We start from the raw sequence: 24378 nt of genomic DNA, 5'->3' as shown, positions 1-24378 counted from the left end.
AGTCTGGTATGAACAGCTGGACAACAACTTATTTTTTATCGATAGTTTCCTGATGTGCCATTGCCACAAAGCTGTGACTGAGTGAACTTTTGAGAAGAGAAGCTCGACTGAGCTGAGGTAAGAAAGTTTGATAAATTAGCGAACAAATGAGAGAAGAAACCTTAGCATGTTAGGCGTTGCTCATTCATGTCGCTACAACATTAACTGACCAGACGCCTTAGAAGTGTTCTGGCCTAACAAGTATTATAGCCAAATGTTTGTAATGTTTCCGTGGACTTAAAACCATTGTTTTATCTGCCCTGGCATTTGGCCTTTGTGCTCTCAAAAAAATTGACGACACCAAAGGCCAAGTTGCCTTCACCCCTAAAATGATGAAATTCCAGACCTGATCTGTAGAGATGCTAGTGTGGCTGAAAAAACTTATTTTGTGGTTCCTGTTGTTAAGACAACACAAATGCATGAAATGAAAAAACCCTGAGCTTGACGAGCTTTAGGGTTTTACTCCAATGTGTCTCAAACAGCGGCTGCAGCTCCGGTCCTCATCTGGCTGTAGCCAATCAGCATGCAGGAAACGTGGAGCTAAAGTTCCAGAAACCAAGCGTCCGTCCCTGAAGCCAACAGCCAAATTGACTTCCCCCTGGTCCTGGATGCATCGCTATGGTAACAGATTCCATCTATTTCCCGTCACAGTGGTGCAGACAGTTAAAAATCTCGACCTCAGGTTGGGGGTTTCACATGAGATGATACGGCACTTAATGAACCTAACCCTAAAGTCCTAACTCCCGTTATGAATACACACTAAACAGAAACGCACAGACCTACTAACCTTCACAACCCAATACACATAGTCAAGAATTTAATGTACACCCTCAATATTTATTATCAACAAATACTCAGTGAGAGAGCAGTGTTTCTCATGTATTTGTCCACCAACATCTTTCCAAACAAACTTATTCTCCTACTATTGGACGCTGCAACAGCTCGACAGAATCCTCCAGTGTACAGTTTCCTCTGGGTCTTTTCACAGTAAGAGTCCAGCTTTACCGTGTGACAATGCTAACACGAAGGACAGTGTCAACACTAAAAAGAGCACAAAAACAAAGAAAATGCTGTGAAGCGTGAATGCCTGAAACACGAATTATGGCTATCCATCCAATGGCTGTTAAGATATTTCACTCTGAGCCAAAAAATATCAACCTCATTTTGGTGCTAAAAGAAAAGACGAGGGGATGTATCATCTGGGTAATTCTCTGATTCCAGCTTCTTAAATGTGAATAATTTATAGTTTCTTCACTCCTTTGGGACAGTAAACTGAATATCTGAGTTCTGGACAAAACAAGACATTTAAGGACGTCACTTTGGGCTTTGGGAAACACTGATCGACATTTTTCACCATTTATCCATTAATCAAGAAAATAATTGTTCGACGTTGACATTGCCGTCCATGGAGCCCCGCTGCTTGCATCACTAAGAAACAAGTTAACCCTAAAGGGAATCAAATCCTGCACACTGTTTGTAGTTAGTACGTTTACTACTACATGTCTATTTGTTGAATGTATAGAGAGTTAACACCTACCGAATTCGAATTCCTTGTGTATGTAACTATACTTGGCCAATAAAACTGATTCTGATTAGCAAACATTACAGTGTGCTGACTTAGTTTGTTGACTGTTGAAAAGTATAGTGTCACGTCATACTCCAATTGTTAGTTTCACTGGCCGCCTGACTGGAGTGGGTGGCGGCATATCTGCGTCACAGGGCTTAAAGTGGAAGTTAAACAGAGGGATGGGGCGCGTTTCCTGAGCTAATTGACAATTCTCCTTTCTCCAAGTTATGCTATGTTCACGTTTTTAATGAACACTAAATGAACTGTCAACGCCAGACAACAGGAACTCAGAAAAAGAAATTAAAGCAACTTTTGGAAACAAATGTTCAGGTCCTCATTTCACAAAAACAACTCCGGAAGACTGCAGATATCGTCTCAACTTTCACTCTTTGTTGTATTTACACCAGTTCCCAGCGCTGACACAGGCTGTGCCAATCATCACTTATTCAACTTCTAAAAGTCGACTGGATACCTGCCCACTGTTCTCTGTCCGCCAGCCTCTGCTGCTGCATCAATCTCAAACAACTGCAGCCAAAACCTTCAATCTGCCTCTCTCTGTTCGTCTGCCCGGCCGACACAGCCAGCTGCCCCAAACATTCAGAGAGCGACGGGGATGTTTAAACCAAGAGCTCCCACATAGAGTGACTTGTTTACAGGAAGAGGAAGATTTAAAAAGGAAATTGAGAAAGGTACGGCTGCGACACAGCACGATCTCAGAGTCACTTTATTTATTATAAACCTTTTTTCTGTTTGCCATGCCAGCCTCAGCTTTATGTCTGACTTGCTGCGGAGCAGAAGATAAATAACAGTTTAGGATGTCTTTGCAAAAAACACTGGGAAGCGCTAAATGTATGTGGCATGTGGCTCATGTTGGCATCAATCAGAGAACAAAGCAGCGGTGTGTATGTTAGGGGGGGGGACTGGTAGTCTAAAGGTCTCATAACTCACATCCCTGTGGCATTCAGAACCTTCCCAATGGGAGCCATCTAGATAGCGTGTAAACAAAACGGCGTCCAGGTGGCCTTGTGTTTACTGGCATGACTTTGATCCCTACCTCATGGCTTCCTATGTGACCAACAACGAGCTGAGCATGTGAGGAAATGTCAGCACACATGGGCCTGTGAAGTACCCTGGAAATCCTGGAGTTCTCGCGAGAGCATAATTTGAATTAGCTCAGCGAGTCACTCTGGCATTCAGTAATGATGCTCATTAACTATGCCTTTGCAAGCTAATGTGAGACGAAACTGTCTGTACGCTTCTCCTGTACTGTACGGTAATTCCTCTACTATGCGACAGTAAGTCGCGTGGTTATGACACAATCGTTAGCCTATTTTTACAAAAACGTCTGCTACGGAGCCATAACGTGAGATACAAGGTAATGGAGCATTTTATACATTGTCGTGTTTCTTTAGAAATAAACAATGGACAAATAGAGTCTTTAAACGCTTCAGATGTGGCGCCCAAAATGAATGGCAGTCAATGGAATGCTAACGGGAGGTGATGGCTTGGTAGCATTAAAATGGCGCCATAGGAGCTACGCGGTCCGAGGAGAAGCTTACCCCCTTGAATCTACCAGTTAGCTCCGCTGGTAGCTAAGCGTATTAGTCGTAGTGTTATCCAATTGCGTGCAGTGAGATTTTCAAATGCATGCTTGGTGCCGCCCCTCGAGTTGGGCCATTTTCATTACTCATTGCCAGAACCTTAATCTTTCGGAGTTGGGTCTGGATTTCCAGGCTGCCTGTGAAGGTTTTACAAGTAGAAAACCTTCAGGGATTCAAAATTCATAATACAATGACTATTAATTGACCTCGTTCGCAGTTGAAATATTTCTGAGAAACAATTTACACACGTCTGTTTTGTTGTTGTGTGCAGAAAAAAGTTTTAAGGGCTGCCTAGTCTTGCATTGCCAGACCTTCCTCCACAGCGGTCTGGGTACACAGCATTCTGGGTTGGGAGGAAAACGTGCTCTGGTTTATTGACATTTCTTTAAACCAATTACAATCATCTTGGGAAGGCACAGTGCCTCTGCAAAAAGGCCACCGTACAGACGATGACTGATTCATGGTACAATATTTTTCCTCTTTTTACAAAGGCCTGTGAGTCTCTACAGGTTACTATCCTGAATACCTTAATCCCCGGGGAAGAAGCTGTGGGTTTTTCCTTCATCACCCAGATTCCCCCTAAATGTATGCAAGAGCCGTTTTTGGTTCCAGCAAACGTGTTTCTAATCTAATTGTACACACACGGTGACGAAAGTTTGTCAGAGGTCCAGAGAAAAGCTTCTCTAACAGGAAAACGACTTAATTAAACACTGGAGCTGAATGGATGGAAGAGAGTGCCAACGCTGTATCCCACAGCAAAGACAATGAGAGAGGAAGTGTGTGTGTGTGTGTGTGTGTGTGTGTGTGTGTAAAGGCTACTTATATTATAAACATTTTACGAATAGATTTACTCTTCAGCTCAGGCTTAAAATGAGAGAAGTTCTAAAAGATGTCCGTGCGAACGTGTCGAGTTAAAAGATTATTTATGAATTTGGGAGCTAATGCCGCATTCAAGTCATGTAGGATTTCTAAGCTGCCAACTGGGGGAAACAGCCAGTAAACACAGAACAAATCTCCACAGACACTGGCAGTTCAAGCTCACATTTTAAAGTGAAGCCTATTTTAACAGCGATATAATTCACTTTTGAATAATGTTTGAGGTTACGAAGGATGTTACGTCGTAGACTAAAAGCAAAAATATCTCCACAATGAGTGAAATAATTTAGATGGAAAAAAGCATGTTGTGCAGATCTTAAGTGATTGAAGATTCACAGGTTTGAAATGCTTTTGTCAACACATTTTTGCTTTACACGTGGTTTCTGTCTGTAACAAAAAGTATATCAAACAAAAGCATCTAAACTTGTTGAAACATTTAAACAACTGTCTGGTTGATAAAAATCGCAAAGTGCTTCGCAATAAAATGTAATACAATACAACAAATTAAAATACAAGAACATTTAAATACAAATAGAAAACATAACAAATTCGACTAACTAAAAGCCTGCTTGAAGAGTCCCCCATTGCTTTTTAAAAGATTTGACCGAATCCACACAACGTAGAGAGGGAGGCAAGACATTCCACAGCCTAGGAGCCACTGCTGGGGATGATCGATCCCCTCTAGTTTTAAACTGAGTGCGGGGAACCACTAATAGCCTCAGACCTAATGACCTCAGACTACGGGTGGGAGTATGAAGCTGTATCAAGTCAGAGATGTAGGGAGGAACTTGACCATGCAGGGCTCTAAAAGTAAGTATTCTAGACTGGACTGGTAACCAGTGAAGTGCCGCTAAAACAGGTGTGATGTGTGCTCATCACATTAGAATAGAAAACTGGCAAAATAAAATAGGAATTCATGCTCATCCAATATCACATCATGTGAATACTAGGAGTTGGTTCACTGAGATAAACGTTTGAAGGCACTAATTCCTTCCAATTTCCACTCAGACAGGTGGATGGAAATGTGCTAAAATGTTTTGTTCCATTTTCAGTCTCAACAACCTTTTGAAACAGGCTTTAAGATGTGCTTTGCTCATGTTTTTATACCCCCGAGTCGTTGGAATGCTTACCAATTACAGTGCTTAACTTTTCGTAGCTTTTTGAACATATAGTTCATGAGAACAGGCTGCCACATAATGTCTTTCTGTCACTGTGTGTGAGCCACATGTTCCACTTCTCTACAGACAGACTGAAGATTCACAATGCTTTTATACCTTCTGTGACTGTAAATCCCCGTAAGAATGACGCCACTCTGCAGATTCATTGTCTCTGCTACTTTGGGCTGAGCGAGTTGTGTTCACGGTCCAGCAGGATGCAGTCAGCCTCAGCTGAGCATCACTGCTCTCTCCTTCCTAGCAGGCTTTGCTCTCTGCGTGACGCTTCACTGTCAACATGTCGAGTTTCACACATCAGCAGCAGAGCAGGGAGGACCAACATGTTCCACCGACCTCTCAAAGTCCGAATACTTTCACGCTTTTCTGATATGTAGTGTTTATTTTCTATTTGTACCATAATTTAGTCTGGATCTGAACAGATTTAATGTTGAAATGTTAACTTACTTTGTTTGTACCCTCCTTGTATTTAACGTGTTTTTTTGTTGGTTTTTTTAAACTTTAAAATTGTGTCCATGTACTTATTTTGTTTTGTGTCAGCAAAGTGTTTATTTAAAATGTGTCTGAATTAGGGCTGGGCGATAGGAAGAAAATCAGATATCACGATATTCTTGACCAAATACCTCAATACCGATATTGCGGCGATATTCTAGGGTTTAACAAAATATCTTCACACTTAGATTTTAGATAAATAATCATCAGTAATGTGGACATAGTGTCTTAGTGAGTAAAGGTAAATAATAGAAGAGCTAGAACAGTCTGGTCAGTTCAGAAAAGTACATCACTTTACTGTAATGCAGCCTTTGAAATCAGGAAAAGACAACACTTATATCACGATACTACGATATCCAAAGTCTAAGATGAAATCTAGTCTCATATCACGATATCGATATAATATGGATATATTGCCCAGCCCTAGTCTGAATAATCCTGCGCGTCCCTGTGTGTGTAAGCACAGGCTGGTCACGAGCCTAGGCACATTTTACTAATGCGTCGGGCTTTGTGCTGCGCTGCGCCGGGTGCAAAATAGGGTTACATATAAGTGTTACAGGCCGTTATCGCAAAGATCTTCACTTAGGAAAACGCTCAGAAGCAGGGGCCACATGGATCTTTGAATCTTGAATCTTTTAAATGTGGGTATGTTCCTTTGTTATCACATTAAATCCTAACAGCAGAATTTTGAAGAAGTTGCAGACAGGAGAGAGATTTCTTTTTTTTACCATCGCCAGAAATCAACTGAAACCAATGGCTTTCTGGAAGGAAGGAAACCGATCTAAAGCCAGATGCTTAGTGTAGAGGCTAAGACCAAGCTTTAAGCCCCTGAGGTGCTGTTCCACGGGGAGAGTAATTGACGCACTTTTTACCTTTTTGATCAATGAAAGTCCAAGTCACATTTTGCAGTTAAAACCTTTGGTTCCATTTATTTCCATGAGATCTTAGTTGGGTTTCCAGACAAATCACTGCTTGTATGTATGCATGCCTGTGTAGTGTTGTGTTAGTGTGCGTGTGTTTGTGTGGTCAAAAACTGTATGTGCTTCTGGGTTGCACCTGAGGAACCAAAGATTGGTTCCTATTTATACCAAGGGCACTAATTAGCTCTTACACACCAGCTCCTAATTGTAAATGGCAGGCAGACATTACAATTCAAAACAAACAATAGAAAAGCCACATGCGAAAGACATCAAAACCCATACATATGTAAATCACCATTGATTAATCTACCCTTCTTTGATTAAGCACAGTTTAGTTATAGGTCTCTCAATAATGTTTTTTGCCTGTAGCTTGACAGAACTTTAGATTTTTAGAGGATGGGCTAAAACACGAAAAACCACCAATCCCATCCATTCAAAGTAGGGCCGCAATTTACGATTATTTTGATTGTCGATTAATCTGTGGATTACTTTCTAGATTACTCTATTAGTTGTTTGGTTTAGAAAATGTCAGAAAATGGTGAAAATTGTGGATCAGTGTTTCCCAAAGCCCAAGACGACATCCTCAAAAGTCTTGTTTTGTCCTCAAAGATATTCAGTTTACTGTCAACACATTCTCACTCCCATTGTGTCAAATACGGACGCTTGGTCAGGTGCCTTGGGCGTTTGTTTTATCGTCATATCTAAACGCGCTTGGTCTACAGTTGGGTTTAGGGAAAGATTGTGGGTGTGGTTACAAAATGTACATGTCAGTGACACAAGAACAGGACACGAAGCCCGGTCTCCTGGGCGAAAGTCCCGTTTTGTTTGACCCATCCCCCACCCCAAGCTGCTGCTCTGCCCAGTGCGTTCCATACAGACGCTAAAGGGTGATCTCTCTGTCTCTCTCTCTCTCTCTCTCATATTATCTCTCTCTGTCTGTCCCTCTCATATTGTCTCTCTCTCCCTCTCTCTCATATTATCTCTCTCTCTCTGTCTGTCTCTCTCTCCCTCTCTCTCATATTATCTCTCTCTCTCTGTCTGTCTCTCTCTCCCTCTCTCACACAGCAGGATGTCCCGCCTCCAGATGATGTCAGCGCTACATCGTCAGCAGGAGCCGCCCTGCAGGAGCCGCAGGTCTGCTGCCAAACGCGCTAATTGCTTTTTCACCTGCGTGAATCCAGCACGCTGCTTCGGTGGAACCGGGCGAACATCAGCACAGTCACCGGCTCATTAACAGGCGGACACTTTGTGACGGTGCCTTGGGGATGCATGACTATTTTGAGGAATGACCTAATTGAAATTAGCAGCGGGGGGCGAGACACAGAGGAAATTATGGATTGTTACACTTTGTCCTTCTTCAACCTTGACACACTTGTGCTGGATTTCGCCCCCCCGTCAGTAATGTAAACTAATGGTGGCAGATGTTCCTCCTCCTCATTATTATAAAACACAGTTTATAAAACATGTTTTCTCTCTGTATGAGTCTCAGAGCTGCAAAGATTAATCGATTAGTTGCCAACTATTAAATTATTAGCCAACTATTTTGATAATTGATTCATTGCTTTGTGTCATTTTTTTCTCTGATTCCAGCTTGTTAAGTGTGAATATGTTCTAGTGTCTTCACTCCTCTGTGACAGTTAACTGAATATCTTTGAGTTGTGGACAAAACAAGACATTTGAGGACATCTTGGAAAACACTGATCTACATTTTTCACTATATTCTGACATTTTATGGCCCTAAGAACTGATCGATTAATCGGGAAAATAATGGACGGATAAATCGTTAGTTGCAGCCCTAATGAAATTATTATGTTTACCGGTTTGTTGGTGGAAGCATTAAATAAAAATCACAGATGTCTGATTGTCTAAAGTAAAACTTCTAAGATGATAATGATATCTTTACTTATGATCAATTGTTTTGAAAGTATTCATGATTTATAACTTTCTGTTGATGATCTAAATTAAATCAGGAGAAAAACACATTGTGTGATATGTGTTGAAGTGAACTTTGTCCTTTAAAAGATCCACTCTAGATCAGCTCCTGGCGGTCCAGATGTAGCAGTTTGGTGGGAGCTGGTTAGTGCCGCCCTCCTGCTGTTCACCGCCAACACCCCCCCTGGTCTACTGTACCAGTCAACCAGCCGGTTACACGCAGAGACGTGGAAACATCCATCTGCTGCATACACAGAGAGTCTTACAGTGGGTGTACATTTAAATAGGGTTTATTTATACTGTACATTTTAGGTCAATCAAAGACTTATAGGTCCCATGGCATGAAAATGTCACTTTATGAGGTTTTTTAACATTAATATGAGTTCCCCCAGCCTGCCTATGGTCCCCCAGTGGCTAGAAATGGCGATAGGTGTAAACCGAGCCCTGGGTATCCTGCTCTGCCTTTGAGAAAATGAAAGCTCAGATGGGCCGATCTGGAATCTCCTCCGTATGACGTCATAAGGGGAAAGGTTACCCCCCCTTTCTCTGCTTTGCCCGCCCAGAGAATTTGGTCCACCCATGAGAAAGAGAGAGACATCATGGCTTGCAAACGAGCGAAGTGGCAGTTGGTCAAGGTCACACCCCCACCCTCCACCTTGCCCCCCCCTCTCCTCCTCAATAGCATTTAAAGCTACAGACACAGAAATGGCACATCCTAAGGAAAGCTCATTGTGGGACTGGCTCTAGTGGCTGTAATTCTGCACCAAGGCTGAATTTCGGGAAAGAGACTTCAGATACAGTATTAGGGGACCACTAAGGCCTATATAAAAGAGACTTCAGATACAGTATTAGGGGACCACTAATGCCTATTTAAAAGAGACTTCAGATACAGTATTAGGGGACCACTAAGGCCTATATAAAAGAGACTTCAGATACAGTATTAGGGGGACCACTAAGGCCTATATAAAAGAGACTTCAGATACAGTATTAGGGGACCACTAAGGCCTATATAAAAGAGACTTCAGATACAGTATTAGGGGACCACTAAGGCCTATATAAAAAGAGACTTCAGATACAGTATTAGGGGACCACTAAGGCCTATATAAAAGAGACTTCAGATACAGTATTAGGGGGACCACTAAGGCCTATATAAAAGAGAGACTTCAGATACAGTATTAGGGGACCACTAAGGCCTATATAAAAGAGACTTCAGATACAGTATTAGGGGGACCACTAAGGCCTATATAAAAGAGACTTCAGATACAGTATTAGGGGACCACTAAGGCCTATATAAAGAGACTTCAGATACAGTATTAGGGGGACCACTAAGGCCTATATATAAAAGAGACTTCAGATACAGTATTAGGGGGACCACTAAGGTCTATATAAAAGAGACTTCAGATACAGTATTAGGGGGACCACTAAGGCCTATATAAAAGAGACTTCAGATACAGTATTAGGGGACCACTAATGCCTATTTAAAAGAGACTTCAGATACAGTATGAGGGGACCACTAAGGCCGATATAAAAGAGACTTCAGATACAGTATTAGGGGACCACTAAGGCCTATATAAAAGAGACTTCAGATACAGTATTAGGGGACCACTAAGGCCTATATAAAAGAGACTTCAGATACAGTATTAGGGGACCACTAATGCCTATATAAAAGAGACTTCAGATACAGTATTAGGGAACCACTAAGGCCTATATAAAACATCCATATAATATATATAAATCCACTTGCAGGAAGAGTGTGACATCAGGACAGTATTGTTTGATCTTAGACTTTGGTATTTTTGGGGTGCAATTACTGGTGCATCCTCTGCGAACAACTCTGGCTTTAGACTGGGTTTTCTTTTACTATAAAATGAATCAAATCGCCCACTTATCTGAACAGGAGTGGAACAACAATAACATGCGATATAGAAACACATCTCTGTTCTGACCTATGGGTCGAACAGCACATCTGGCAGTTATCAGCTTTGGTTTCATCCCAAACTATTTTCAGCTGCATCCAGTGACAGTGTGAAAACTTCACAGCTGCTTCTAATTAGATTTAACTGCTGAAATTGCCTGGCTGGATTAACCTTTTACAGCTTTCACACTCCTCTTATGGGGGAAGTGCAAAAGCTATGTTTTTTTTTTTCTCCCAAATACTTCCCATATTTGTTGGACAGCTCAGGTGTGTCAACACAACCTGAGGCTTCACTCTGAGGCTTCGGACGTGTGCAGAACCAGTCCGACCAGGAGGAGGAGGAGGAGGAGGAAGAGGAGGACAGAGTTTCCTCGGACCCCGAAGGCCGAGTGCCTCTGGGGGAAACATCCGCTCTGACAGCTGACCTCTGCAGAGGAATCTAAGACTTTAGGTCAAAGGTAAGTCCTCAGAAACTGCTCCAAAGTTAGATTATTTGAACTTAAAATCACTATAAGTGTATTTTTACTCTGAGGACTGCACCCCTCTGCGGTTTTAATAAACCTTTATTTCTTTCTTTATTTTTCTCCAGTGGATTATAGAAAAGTCCTTAACTGTTTTGCAGCGGTGCAGAGAAATATACAATGCAAAGCTTTATTGCTACTTTAGAATTTAAATGACGATATATTTGATGATGCCTGGCAATGTTGGACTATATAAACCCAATCATAATGTTAGTTTACAATAACTTGCGGGTAGAAGACTCCTGTGTCTCGTACATACAATTTACAACGCTGAGCAAATGTGGACGAGAAACAACTGGATATACTCTTATCTCCTTCGTCTATAATGCATGTTTGATGCTTTCATATGTCAACACTTTCACTAATTTCCCTGTTGGGCCACAGACTAAAGTAAATGAGCCGACCCAAACTAGTCAGTAAGTCCGGCGGTGACATGTTGCTGCTCGTAATGCTAGCTTCGGTTTATCAAAGACGCTAGCAAAGCAACACAGTACAGATGGAGGGGGTCCTAAAACGCGGGGCTCACAAGTGGGGGGAGCGGAGTTTGTGTCTGGGAAGAAGTTAAGGGAAAAACACAAGAATTTTCCCTGGAAACTAATGTTTGTGTACTACTTAAGGGGGGTGGTGTTTTAACCCAAACCTCCATCTTTTTTCTAATCTTAAAGTGCTCATATTATGCTCATTTTCAGGTTCACAATTGTATTTAGAGCAGTGGTTCCCAACCTGGAGTCTAACTGGGAACAAAAAAAATTGTATTCTCTATAATTGCACTTGAAACCACATTTTTGATGATTATCTAAAATTTCATTGTAAAAAAGATTTTGTAAAAGCACCAAGTCAACAATGTATTTGGTCAAAAATATTGTGATATCTGATTTTCTCCATATCGCCCATGTGGCTATATAAACCCACTCATGCTGTGTGAAATGTACTTGTTAGTCCGATGTTTTACATTGTTGAAACACCCAACATAGCTGAGACTCTGTTCCGTTTTTTTTCTTTTTTTTTTTCTCCGCCTCTTTGGAGAGTCTGGAGTCCTGACACGGTGCTGTACACCTTGACCCCCTGCTACTGTTAGCTTGTAATGTCGATGGTCGAGGAATTTAAGCTCATTCTCCTGCTGTACTCAATGGAGGCTGATCTGGATAAGAGGATCAGTCTAATGCCTGAAATGTAAATGTAAATGTTGTGTAAATACTTGAAGAGCCTTGTCGAGGCCCATCGAATCCCTTTGTGCACGCCAACATCTGCTTCAAGCGTCTCCACATCTAGGAGGTGGGGGGGGGGGTGTGGACTTTGACCGTCCCGCGCCCTCCACGCAGGCCTTTTATCGCTGGCCTTTTTCTGCGTCACTAGTTTTTTAGGGATTTTCTCATTCAGCGGTTGGAGAGACGAGGGCCATCGAACATTCGGGATCGGAGAGAGAGAGACCACACACTCGCAGGCAGCTGAGGAGTGGAGAAAACGGGGGAGAAAAGTGGAGGGCAAATGAAATGGCTCTCCACCAGCTACTCTACGGGGGCACCACTTGTTCTCCACTCCAATAGGCCCCGGTGTGAGTGCTCCCCCCCCACCCCCCACACTTCCACCCCCACCCACCTTTTTAGAGACGCAGTGGGCCACCCGGATCTGCCCCGTCATCCATTACAGTGTCCAGAGCGGCAGTGGGCACCGAGGAAGAGGAGGAGAAGGAAGAGGAGGGGTGGGTGGCGGTGGTGGCAGAGCAGCAGGCGGACACCAGCAGAGACAAGATGGTTGGCTAACCAAAAAAAACAAAAAAAAAAAACACCCTCTGCACCCCTCATCCCTCATCCGCCCAGAAAACGAGAAAGGAGACAAATGAGGAGGATTAAAAAAAAAATGTTAAAGAGGGGAAGAGGAGGAGGAGGAAAAGGAGGGGGGACAGACAGTAGAAGGATGAAGGCATGAGGCTCCAAAAGGGGAGAAATGTGGGACAACAGGGTGACGGAAGATGTTCGGCAGCGCACAGAAGTGGTGAAAAGGAGGAAAGAAAATGAGAGATTAAGAGCTGAGGAAAGAAAAGGGGAAAAAAGGAGCTGGACAGAATTTTTAAAAGAAGATTGAAGAGTAAGAAACCAAAAGAAAGAAAGAAAAGAGATCCAGCCCTGAGGAAATGCACTGCAAAAAAAAAAAAAGAAATCTCAAACCTAACATCTAAAAGTCTTTCCTTTACAAACTCGTGTTGATTCAAACATTGTTTCAACCCAGAGAACTTTATTTTAAAGTCTAGTTTCAAAAGATGCCAAATATGTCAGGCTGAAAAAAGTGTCTGTCAACTGATCCATCTGGGAAATTTCTGTTTTTTAGAAAAAAAGGCCTCACTTTTGTTATTCAGTGCAGCGTCAGCCTCATTCTGTGTTAAGATTTGGATGGTTGTTTCAAGAAAAGATCCAACTTCGACAGGACAGCTAGGTGAGAAAGGGGAGGGGAGACATGCAGGAAATCATCACTCGTCGGACTCGAACCCTGGACCTCTGCGTCGAGGCATATACCTCCAAGTATATGTGCGCCTGCTCTACCCACTGAACCAACCCGGCCACAAGAACAGAACCCATTTTAGTTATTGGTACTAAAACTCAGGTACTGGGTTGAACAAACAATACTCCCCAGTTCTTCTTACACACACACACACACATACACACACACACACGTCACCAAACGAGCAACACTTTCAACAATCCACCTGCTTAATTGGAGACCAAACGACTTGTTAGGACGGCTGTTTTTTTTACGGTGATGTGGGGAATGGAGGCCTTAACGAAGACTAATGAAGGCAGGAGTGCTGCTTAACCTGCACGCCATCGCTCTGTGAGGCCTCCAGTTGGAATGTGTGTGTGTGTGTGTGTGTGTGTGTGTGTGTGTGTGTGTGTGTGTGTGTGTGTGTGTGTGTGAGACACCGCCACACCGCCCCCCCCCTCCTACCCTAACACACTGCGCTCCCACACTTCTGCTCCAGCTTCACAGTATGACAGCGTCCTCTCCTCCTCACCGCAGCCGCCAGTGGGACAAATCGCAGTGCCATCATGCGTCACGCTTAAATGCTCCCCCACCAACCAGCCCCCCCTCTCTGAAATCACCCTTCACCCTCTTCTTTTCTCCGTTGCTCTGCACCCCCACATCCCTCCCCGCCCCACCTTCTCCTCAATCTGTCCTCTTACACCTCCCTTCCTTCTGTAGTTGCCCCCGTTCCTACTGTTACAAAACAAATCTCCCCACTGACAGCATAATTCACCGGGCCGGGGCCAGAGGAGGAGATGGCGCAGGATGGACGGGCCTCCTGAGCTGACCTCCGCCGAGGACCTGGCTGGTTGTTTCCCCACGTAACCCCCCGGCCTCCATTCAGCCGAGGGCCAGTGCAGAGAAAAAGAGGGGCGACTCGGGAGGATTCAGACCAGTAGCCCCTGTGTATGCCTGAGTGAATGCGGTTGAGCCTAATACCAACTAATCTGGTCATCAAATACCCCCACTGTCACGACTGGAAATCTGCAGGGGGGTTTCTCCAGACAGTCAGTGGGGCAGCGAGGGACGTCTGCCCAGCCGAAGCTGATTTGGACAGAGATGGGCGGATAAACGAGAGAGAGAGAGAAAATAAAGACGAGGAAGAGGTCATCTGAGGTGACCACAGTCTTGTTTGTGTCTTTCCTCAAAAGAACAAACCGGCTCAAAATGAGCATTTATACAGTATGCGAGTCTCAGACTACAGTTTAAACTGGATTACATACTGTTGACCTAAAATGTGACATCAAATGTCTGCTCAGAATCATAATCTAGACTGCTGGTTTGTACAGAGGAAATCCAAACTCAAAACTCTCTTTTCTCCTTAACTTTCAGTTAGTTGCTTATCCTTTGATTACTTCAGGCCTTGTACATGTGACCCTTAATCCTTCCGGTGGGTCGGACTCAGCTAGTGGCAACCACAATGTTGAAAGTGTTAAGCTGAGCAAGCAAACACCAAAAACATGCCATCGCCATATCTTCGTAACAAAACAATGATTCCCAAAACCTACACTTCAGCTCACATGAGTACAATTTAAAAATAAATACTGAGAGTTTTTAGAGCAAAAAATATTTGCAAAGTAGGAGGGCACTAGGAGAGCGCAGAGCTCCGCCAAGGCGTGCCCCATCTTAAAATAGTAATGCAGTGGGACTTTTCACAGCCGGGAACTTATTATTATTATTTTTTTTATTAGTAGTTTATTTGTCAGGGACAATGCAGCGCACATTATTACATACATAATTATCACAGTGAGACCATAACAATATGTGTAGATGTGTTGCATAAAAGGTTTCTACCCAATTGGCTAATTTGCAACCCCAGTCCCTGGTCAAGCCTTTCTAAAAAGATAATCCAAGTATAATTTTTAAAAGAACTACATAGTGTGAGTTACACAATCATGCAGCAGATACATTGTATACTAATATATTACATCAACATTTCACAGAGTCGTGACCCCATTACACAAAACGGCACATCACGTAACAACACAAACCCCAAGCACCCGGACGCTCACACTCACTCACCTATACCCTAACCATAACCTTGGCAGCCATACACAACAGCCATGCATCTACAAACAATACATGACTACAACACAACTGACTCAGTGGTTACATGTTTGGTTTTCTTTCAGCCAGTATTTCACCATTCTATTAAATGTTTTCAGTTCGGTTTGTGTTTTTATTGGTAAATCATTCCAAAAATGGGTCCCTATCACTGAAAAACATGACTGGCCGAAAGTACTATGCAGTTGCCACCCACTGCTCCCCTAGTGGCCACTCTCCTTGTGTTTGTTTTTGTCACAAAAGGACAGAGTACGACTGGAGCTAGATTATTCTATAACTTATCTTTCCGATTATTCCGACACCACATGAATGCAGTACAAACGCCCTATCTCTGTGTTGGCAAAAGTAAAAAATAACATGTATCCACCCCCTGATTTGGATCCTAGGGACGTAACAGTATGAAAATGTAACCTCACCGTTATAGTGACCAAAATTATCACCATTTTCGGTATTATCGCGGTATTTTTAAAAGTGTGTTCAATATGTTCAGAAAGCACTGATAGGCCTATATATATATATCTCTATCTATCTATCTATCTATCTATCTATCTATCTCTCTCTCTCTCTCTCTCTCTCTCTCTCCAATCAGCTGTTCTTCGGCATTCTTATAATAACCAACATATGCCCATGCTTCAGACTAAGGGCGTTTTCACACCTGTAGTTCCTTTGCTTTGGTCCGAATCAGTTGGTGAGTTAGTAAACTTGGAGTGATTTGCCCTCGTTCGGTTTGGTTTGGTTTGGTTACACACCTGGAAAAATCCAAGCGTACCAAAATGCGTCATTACAAATCAGGCAAGAACGTCCAGCCCTCTTATTGGTCGGATATGTCTGGGGACGGGAACAAGAAAGTAAATACAGGAAGAAGGTCCTGTTTTCTGGTCTAGTGGTCAAACCAGCTCATTTCATTAAAATTATCAGACATTGTTTCGCAAGAGACGTTACTACATCTGCTCTGGTCACCGAGACTTCGCTCTGCTGTGCTGGCGTCTGTCTCCAATTTTAGCGGCAGCTGGTTTGACCACGGAGATACGAGTGACGACCGGCGAGCTTGACAGCAGTCTATTTCTGTGATAGAATCACTGCCAGCTGCTACAGCTTGCTGCTCTGCTGCATCGCTGATTGTTAAACACACCTGACTACAGGAGACATCAGCTCAGACTTGCGGAGTACATATAGTTGGTGCGGTTCGAGTACGGATCACGTTCTCACCACAAACGAACCGCTCCAGAGTTCGACTGAAAGAGACCACCTCTTCAAGCAGGTCTCGGTACGCTTGTTTGGTCCGCTTTTAGTGCGCACCAGAGTTCGATTGCCGCGTTCTCACCTGCCCAAACGAACCGCACCAGCGGGGCAAACGAACTCTAGTTCGATTCAACCGAACTAAAGGCTGTCGGTGTGAAAACGCCCTTAGTCCTCTTAGAGGGCTGATAAATGTCCTGAGCGCTGTCATCTCCTAATTCCGCCATGATTCCAACTTCAAGAAACGCACGTTGTAGGCTACGCAGTGCGCCTGCGCGGCAACTTCAGGAGAATCGGATGAAGCTGGGAAGGATTAAACACACGGTTTCCAGACCGTGATAATCCACCGCGATAATAATGATATTTTACGACATCACACTACTAACAACAGCTCATGGCAGCCCACCAAAAGCCAGGTTCCGTCCAAGGTTTCTGCCTGTTAAAAGGAAGTTTTCTCCCGCCGCTGTCGCACCAAATGCTTGCTCTTGGGAAAATGGTTGGGTCTCTGTAAATTATAGAGTGTGGTCTAGACCTACTCCATCTGTAAAGTGCCCTGAGAGAACTTCTGTTATGATTTGACACTATAAATACAATTTAATTGAAACCAAAACGATAAATAGCTATATCATTATTAATAAAATCACTCTGAGCCACACAAACAAACGGATAAAAAAAAAAAAAAAAAAAACATAACCACCTTGGCGGAGTATTTACACACAAATATAAAGATTTAAAAAGGATGACACAAAAAATACTTTGAGATCCTTGATGTAAAGAGAGTAAAGATGCAGGAGTCCAAATGATGAGGCAACATCATTCTAGCAACAAACCAAACAATAACTATATCAAAATTTCAAACAGAAAAGTTCTTTCCCATAAGCTGTAAGTGTACCTTCTTTTTTTAATTGTGTGTTTTCAGACAGACTTGAAAAAATGTGACTCTATCCTTTAAAAAAAAGACAAACAAAAGATCCCATCAGTCATATTTAGCTCGGGGTTGGCATGCTTGGTGTCTGTGGCGTTGGGCCCCCTGCATGTGTTTGATGGACTGGCTGCCTGACTGTGACGGCCATCTGTCAGCAGACTCCCTGTTAGACAACAAGGGGCCCGGAGACTCCATGAGCCCGGGCGGAGCGCAGGGCACGGCTGGCACTGCCCATTCACAAATATCTTTTGGAAGGACAGATGGTGCCAAGTTTTCTCCTCGTGTCTTTTCTTCCATCAACCATTCCTGCACTGCCTCCTTTGTGCCTCGACGTTTCACCAAAGCGTCATTTCAAAAATATAAACAAAACAGCCCAAATGAAAAGGGAGGGGGCGTGAGGGAGCCCGGAGGCTTTCTGCAGGTACCGAACCGTCCAGCACAGATCCAGGCTCACAGGCACGGGCACAAAAGCTTTCAAATCTCTTCATCTAAAACTGGCTCCGACCCGCTCCTCCCCCCCTTAATCTTTGTTTCATGCCCCCCCCCACCCCCTCCGGAAAAGATTCAACCAAGCAGATCAGTGTCCTCTCTGGCATGCTGCATGCAGGAGCTGGAAAACCCTTCCAGTGTTCAGGCTTATGGTGACAAATCCTGATTCATCTCCACTGACTTCTTAAACCTCCTCGACCCTGCAGGACATACTGGTGGGTCCCTTATCACGAGACTGTCCGCCCACCTAAGTCGTTTGTTCAAGCAGCAATTATGACTTATATTTACGTTTATAGTGAAGGCGCCCTTAGGGGCCGTAGTAATTATGAAGGGAGCAAAGCAGGAAGTAAGGTAGTCTATATCCTTGACGTAGTCTATATTCTTTACGCCGGAAAATCCGCCGGATTTCACTCAATTAGGCCGGATATCCGTTGCCTTGGGCCTTGGGCTTCCTTTGGACTATGGTTAACTGCTCCTCAGATCTCTGCAGGGTAAATCCAGACAGCTAGCTAGACTATCTGTCCAATCTCAGTTTTCTGTTGCACGACTAAAACTACTTTTGCACGTACACATGTTCCACCGAAACAAGTTCCTTCCTAGGGGCCCTATCTTGCACCTGGCGCAGCGCAAAGCCCGACGCAGGTGTCTTTGCTAGTTTAAGACCGACGCAGTTGTCAATTTCCCGTCAATTTCCCGTCCAGCGTCCACGTCGTTTGAATAGCAAATGCACCTGTGCCCATCTTTGCGCCCATGGCCGTGCTGGTCTTACAGGGAGGTGTGTTCAGGTGCATTCTTGGTGTTTTGCTATCTTGAGGCAGCAGAAAGTGATCGCACGCCATTGACCAACAAAAACCTGGTCTGAAGTCATTAACGCAGCATTTCGTTGTTATTTTAACAGCAAATTAGTAAAATGCTCCTAGGCTTATGCACAGCGCGTGCACACTATGCTTGTTACACACACAGGGACGCACAGCAGCACACAAACTAAGGGTGTCACGATTTTGATTTTAAATCGAAATCGACCGAAATTAAGTCACAATCTTGAATATCGAATAAAAAAAATGGAATCGTTGATACTGCCACGCTCCCATGTCACGTCCGGTACATGTGGTACATTTCGAACAAATGTCAGATATTCTATTACATACAAGTCTAGTCTAAAAATGGCATAGCAACATGTGCTTAAAAAAAAAATTGAGAATCGAATCGAACCGTGACCTTAGAATCGAAAATGTAATCGAATCGAGGATTTGGAGAATCGTGATACCCCTAACATGCAAAAGATTTCAAATACAAAATATTATAATGTCAAATAGTATTATGATATGATCTGCTTTCACTTCACGCACGAGCAGATCAGTTTCTTCTCTTCTTCCTGCTTAGCAAATCCTCCATCATAACAGCAATGCGCCGAGGTCCAAACACGCCTGGCTTTTAAAGGGAATGGGAGATGATCTCTGATTGGTTTATTGCATGTTACGCCCAAAACACACCTATGAATTAATGAAGACACCAAGTACAACCCTTTTGAACCATGCGCCTGGCGCACGGACCCTTTCTTCCACCGTTAAACTAGCAAAAGTGGATTCGTCACACGCCCTAAACGCACCTGCGCCAGGCGCTTCACGCTGTGCGCTAAGATCGTTAAAATAGGGTCCTAAATGTCTCGTCGTTTTTCTCAGACTTAGACTGTCCTCCCCCAAAAACAACCCCACAGGTCCTTTGTACAAGTCTTTGTGTTTGTTTCGACCTGATTAATGTCAGTCCAATATTCACTCTCTTTTAGCTTTAGTTTTTGGTCTCTACCAACTCAACCAACTGAGGAAAATATCTGTCTCTTTATCTGCCAAATGTGCCACTATGTTCACCAGCTGGTCTCTAACTGTCTGCTGTTTGCTGCTGAGCAGGTAGTGTACAGTGGGTTTTTAACAGCTTTTTTTTGCTCTGAAAACGATGCTACGCGAGCGCTGAGAGTGAACCAGAACAGTAAACGGACAGATAAACAATGAGCTGAAACTCACTAAACCGAGAGGAGCTGCAGATTCAACTGATCATTCTCTGGAGGTTCATCACTACGAGCAACTATAGTCATTAGTCTAATAATAAATAATAAGAAAAGACAGAAGGCACACGGATCTCTTTAGAAAAGTATCATCAACATTTCACAGCAGAGTTGCGGGGATTAATCGATTGGTTGTCAACTATTCAATTAATCTGCAACAATTTTCACAATCGAATCGGTTTGAGTTGTTTTTTAATAAAAAAATTAATAAAAAATTCTCTGATTCCAGCTTCTTAAATTTTCTAGTTTCTTCTCTTCTCTGTGACAGTAAACTGAATATCTTTGAGTAGTGGACAAAACAGGACATTTGAGGACGTCATCTTGGGTTTCGGGAAACACCGATCCATATTTTTCACCATTTTCTGACATTTTAGAGACCAAACAACTGATTGATTAATCGACAATGAAAATAATCATTATTTGGTCTATTTCACAGGTTACAAACTTACAGACTTAACTAAAGTGAACTTTGCTGCAGTGTGCTGGTAAACAGACATTTTGAGTTTGGTTACTTTTTTAGAAAAGTTCTCATGCACAACAAGTTTTACAAATGTTCCGTCCACTGGTCTAAAAAGGACCTTTGAATGTGTGATTAGATGCTTACGATTTCAGTGAGGTTTAAATTTGAGGACAGCTTGTGGCTTCTCCTGCCACTGAAATGTGTCCGAAGCACAAAAAGTGCCCAGAACTAAAAGTTGACTTCAAATTCTTGCTTATTGTCAGACTAATATTTCATTAATTCTTAGATCAGACTATTTCTGATTCAAATAATGGTTTTGCCAACTTCAGACCTTATTTTTGTTTTTTTGGTCAAAGTTCTTGTATGGCTCATTTGACATTTGGGAAGTTTGGTTTCTTTTCTTCAATGAAAAAAATAACGCTTTTGTAGAAAAACATGAGGTATGAGGTATCGGGAAAAATAAAGAAGCATAATTTAACTGTTGGCACTGACACACAGAAAGAAAAAAAAACTCCTGCTAACACTTCTCTGCATCTGGTTAGTTTGTTTGGTCGGTCGAAAACATATCCCAGAGAACGGTTGACTCGATACACGTGTTATTAACCCCTAGGTTCGTTTTGCGCCGGATTTGTCCTTTAATCAAGACACGTAGTAGGTCCCTGGGACCGAAACGTCGACCAAATAAACCACATGCGCAGTTGAAGTGGGTGCAGGAATTTTCTTTTTTGTAAACAGGCAGGTTGGAACAGTCACCACAGTCTAAAACACACAGCAATAATTAAACCTGAAATACATCACAGCAGACAGACAAGTCTCCAAAAACCCTGAAACTGAGAGTTCAACATCACAACAAGTCTCTTCCTGATCAGGAACCTCGGGGCCTTGCTGCTTAAATGGGCTAACACAATCACAATACCTTATATACATAGGCGTAGATTTCAGGGGGGATGCGGGGATATGCCCCCCCCCCTCCCAATATTTAGAAGAGGTAGATTTGTCCCCCTCAAAAAATATAAAAGACAACACACTCCCTAAAGGAGGCAAAAAAATAACCGTGCAAGAGGCTCAAAACATGTTTATATCCTTCTTAGGGTTGTGTTTCACCAAAAGTTGAATTTTTTTTTTTTTTATATATATATTTAGTTTCTTCCCTCCTCTGTGACAGTACAGACAATAATCGTTAGTTGTTGCCCCTAATGAACATATTTTGCTACATTTACGCCTGCCGTAAACTCCGGTCCCCCCTCTACTGCAGCTCGATATTAGGAAAGTATCTAATTGCGATTATTTTGACTGATATTGCGACTGCGATTGTGATTCACGATACTGGAGGGAATGATGATTTTTGTATCCTTATTCTCATTGAAAAATGTTCAAATTTTTAAAAATGTAAATGATTATAGTGTGATTTTTGCGAGGATCTGTACCAAACAAAGATGTTTTCTGTAGGATAGGATTTGTAGACTGGGACTTCTCCGCAGCACCACAATACTACAATACTTAATTACTTAATTCAGAATGGTTTGACACATACTTAGTTTTTTTAACAAATATCGCCTAATGTTGATACTAACCCTATGCCCTTGAACTTATATATACACTTTCATATACAATTGTCTCCTACACCAACATAAAAGTTCTGTAAAAGGCTTCAGGGCGGGAAATTAAACCGTTTTGTGTTAGCTTACAGTGTTTGCATTGATATTATCTGTTTCTGAGAAGCATTATAGGATTACTGCTGTTGTTGTTGCCAGATATGGAGCCTCTGGACACCCTTTAATAAGCCAGTCAGACTACCGTGTCCAAACCTCTCTTTTCATGGTTGACAGCTCCGGTTTAGAGCTGATATGTGACGCCCTACGTCTCTCAAAACGTTTTAATCTGCGATCCCACAGAGCAAACAGAGAAAGACAGAGACTCTGAACATCAACAGAAAACACGAGATGTCTCAGTCTCACGAGGAAATAAAAATAAAGTGAAGATATGGACTCGTTTAGTTGAACGTTTTCAAAGAAGCACAACACGTTAAGCACAGCCGTCTAAATTCTCAAAATAAAACACAGAAAATAATTATAAACTAGGATACAAATACGTAGACTGCACGAGGGCTTCTTGTTTGTTTGGGACAGAGCACCTGCGCAATAACCTTAAAGTTAGCGCAGCCAGTTGAAAAATACAACTCTGTCTCGATACAATTTAAACATTTAAGAAAAGTTTCAGGGTTTCTGAGTCATACGAGGTTAAAACATGAATGAAAGTCCGTCTTACCTTGTTGGCAGAAGAGGATAAAGTGTGCAGCCAGGAGCAGCCAGCAGCCTGTAGTCTCCATTTTGGGGATAAAAAAGCTCGCAGATTGTAAATAAACAAATGAGAGGGTGATGTTCGGGGAGCAGGTCCCGGTCGGCCCGCAGCCCTCACAGCTCCATGCTGCTCAGCTCTGCCTGCCTGCCTGCCTGCCTGCCTACCTGCCGCTCGGTCGGATGGGGTTTTACTGCCGTGTGTGTAAGGTACAGATCCCGGGTCCCGGTGCGTCCGCTCTCCTCCACATGCACCGAGTGACTGACTGAAGCCGAGCCGCCAGACTGAAGCTGTGCACCGCCCACAGCCCGCAGACACACCGGCCTCACTTCCCCCACACATCCACCACAACTGAGAAAAACAGTTAGAGTTAGACTGACATTATGTTTTATAGTTTTGTATAACACACAGACACACACACACACACACACACACATTTTATTCTTTCACTCTTTTATTTAGGATTTTTTTTTATCCAAGAATTACAAGAACAGAGTCAGTATTAGAATTATGAACAGTTAAGAGGGAGTTGAAAGATAAGATTGGAAAAGAAAGAAATAATTTATTATATTAGGGAGGAAAAGATAATGGAAGCATGGAGGATGGAGGATGGGAATAAAAAAAGGAAAGCAATTAAGTGGAGGAATATCCATAGCAATAGGCCTAAGTAAAAAAGGGAGGGGGGGGGGGAAATAAAATGAAAAGAGAACAAAAAAGAAATTATGATGGGAAAAGGGGGAATGAGGCGAATAAAGGGAAGAAAGGAGGAAAATTGGGAAAGAAAGATGAAAAGAAAAAAAGGAACCATTGCAAAAGAAAGACATAACAGCCCACCGAACACATTTTGAAGAGCCACCAAACACATTTTTATTATTCTACAAACTGTATAGTGATTTGCAGGGCTGGATTCACTTGTGAAGTGAACCCCAGGGGCAAAAAGTGAGCTGTGGGCCCTCATAGACCCCCATGTTCCTGTGTCTGGCTGTTAGTTGTGTAATCATAATATAAACTGAAATATTAAAGTGATTCTTATATCTCAGATATATCGATAATCTTTATCTATTTACTTATCTTCAACCGCTTATCCGGGTGGCGGGGCAAGCATCTCCAGCAGGGGACCCCACAATTAAGATTTTTTATTAGAATATTGACAATGTGAGGTCAGGACGTCCTTCGACCCTAGAAAGCAGAAGTATTATCCAGTTATGGTATTAACAGGCTGTGTTGCTCACATCATTTATTTCCCGAAAAGCTCCTTTAACACCTGCAGCTTACCGTTCACACTC

General features: G+C 42.8%; 1 protein-coding gene across 1 annotated transcript in view; it reads right to left on the bottom strand.

Annotated features, from left to right (window-relative positions):
• ptprz1a (protein tyrosine phosphatase receptor type Z1a) overlaps positions 1-23335 on the bottom strand; it is a 139395-nt gene extending 116060 nt beyond the window's left edge. The window contains exon 1 of the mRNA XM_078256437.1: positions 23063-23335. Coding sequence (XP_078112563.1) covers positions 23063-23123 — 61 coding nt within the window. The 5' untranslated portion in view covers positions 23124-23335. The remainder of the gene's footprint in view (positions 1-23062) is intronic.
• Between the last annotated feature and the right edge of the window lie 1043 nt (positions 23336-24378).

This window comes from Sander vitreus, chromosome 8 (genome assembly GCF_031162955.1).
Source record: "Sander vitreus isolate 19-12246 chromosome 8, sanVit1, whole genome shotgun sequence".
NCBI lineage: Eukaryota > Metazoa > Chordata > Actinopteri > Perciformes > Percidae > Sander > Sander vitreus.
This window is presented reverse-complemented; position numbering and strand designations above follow the sequence as displayed.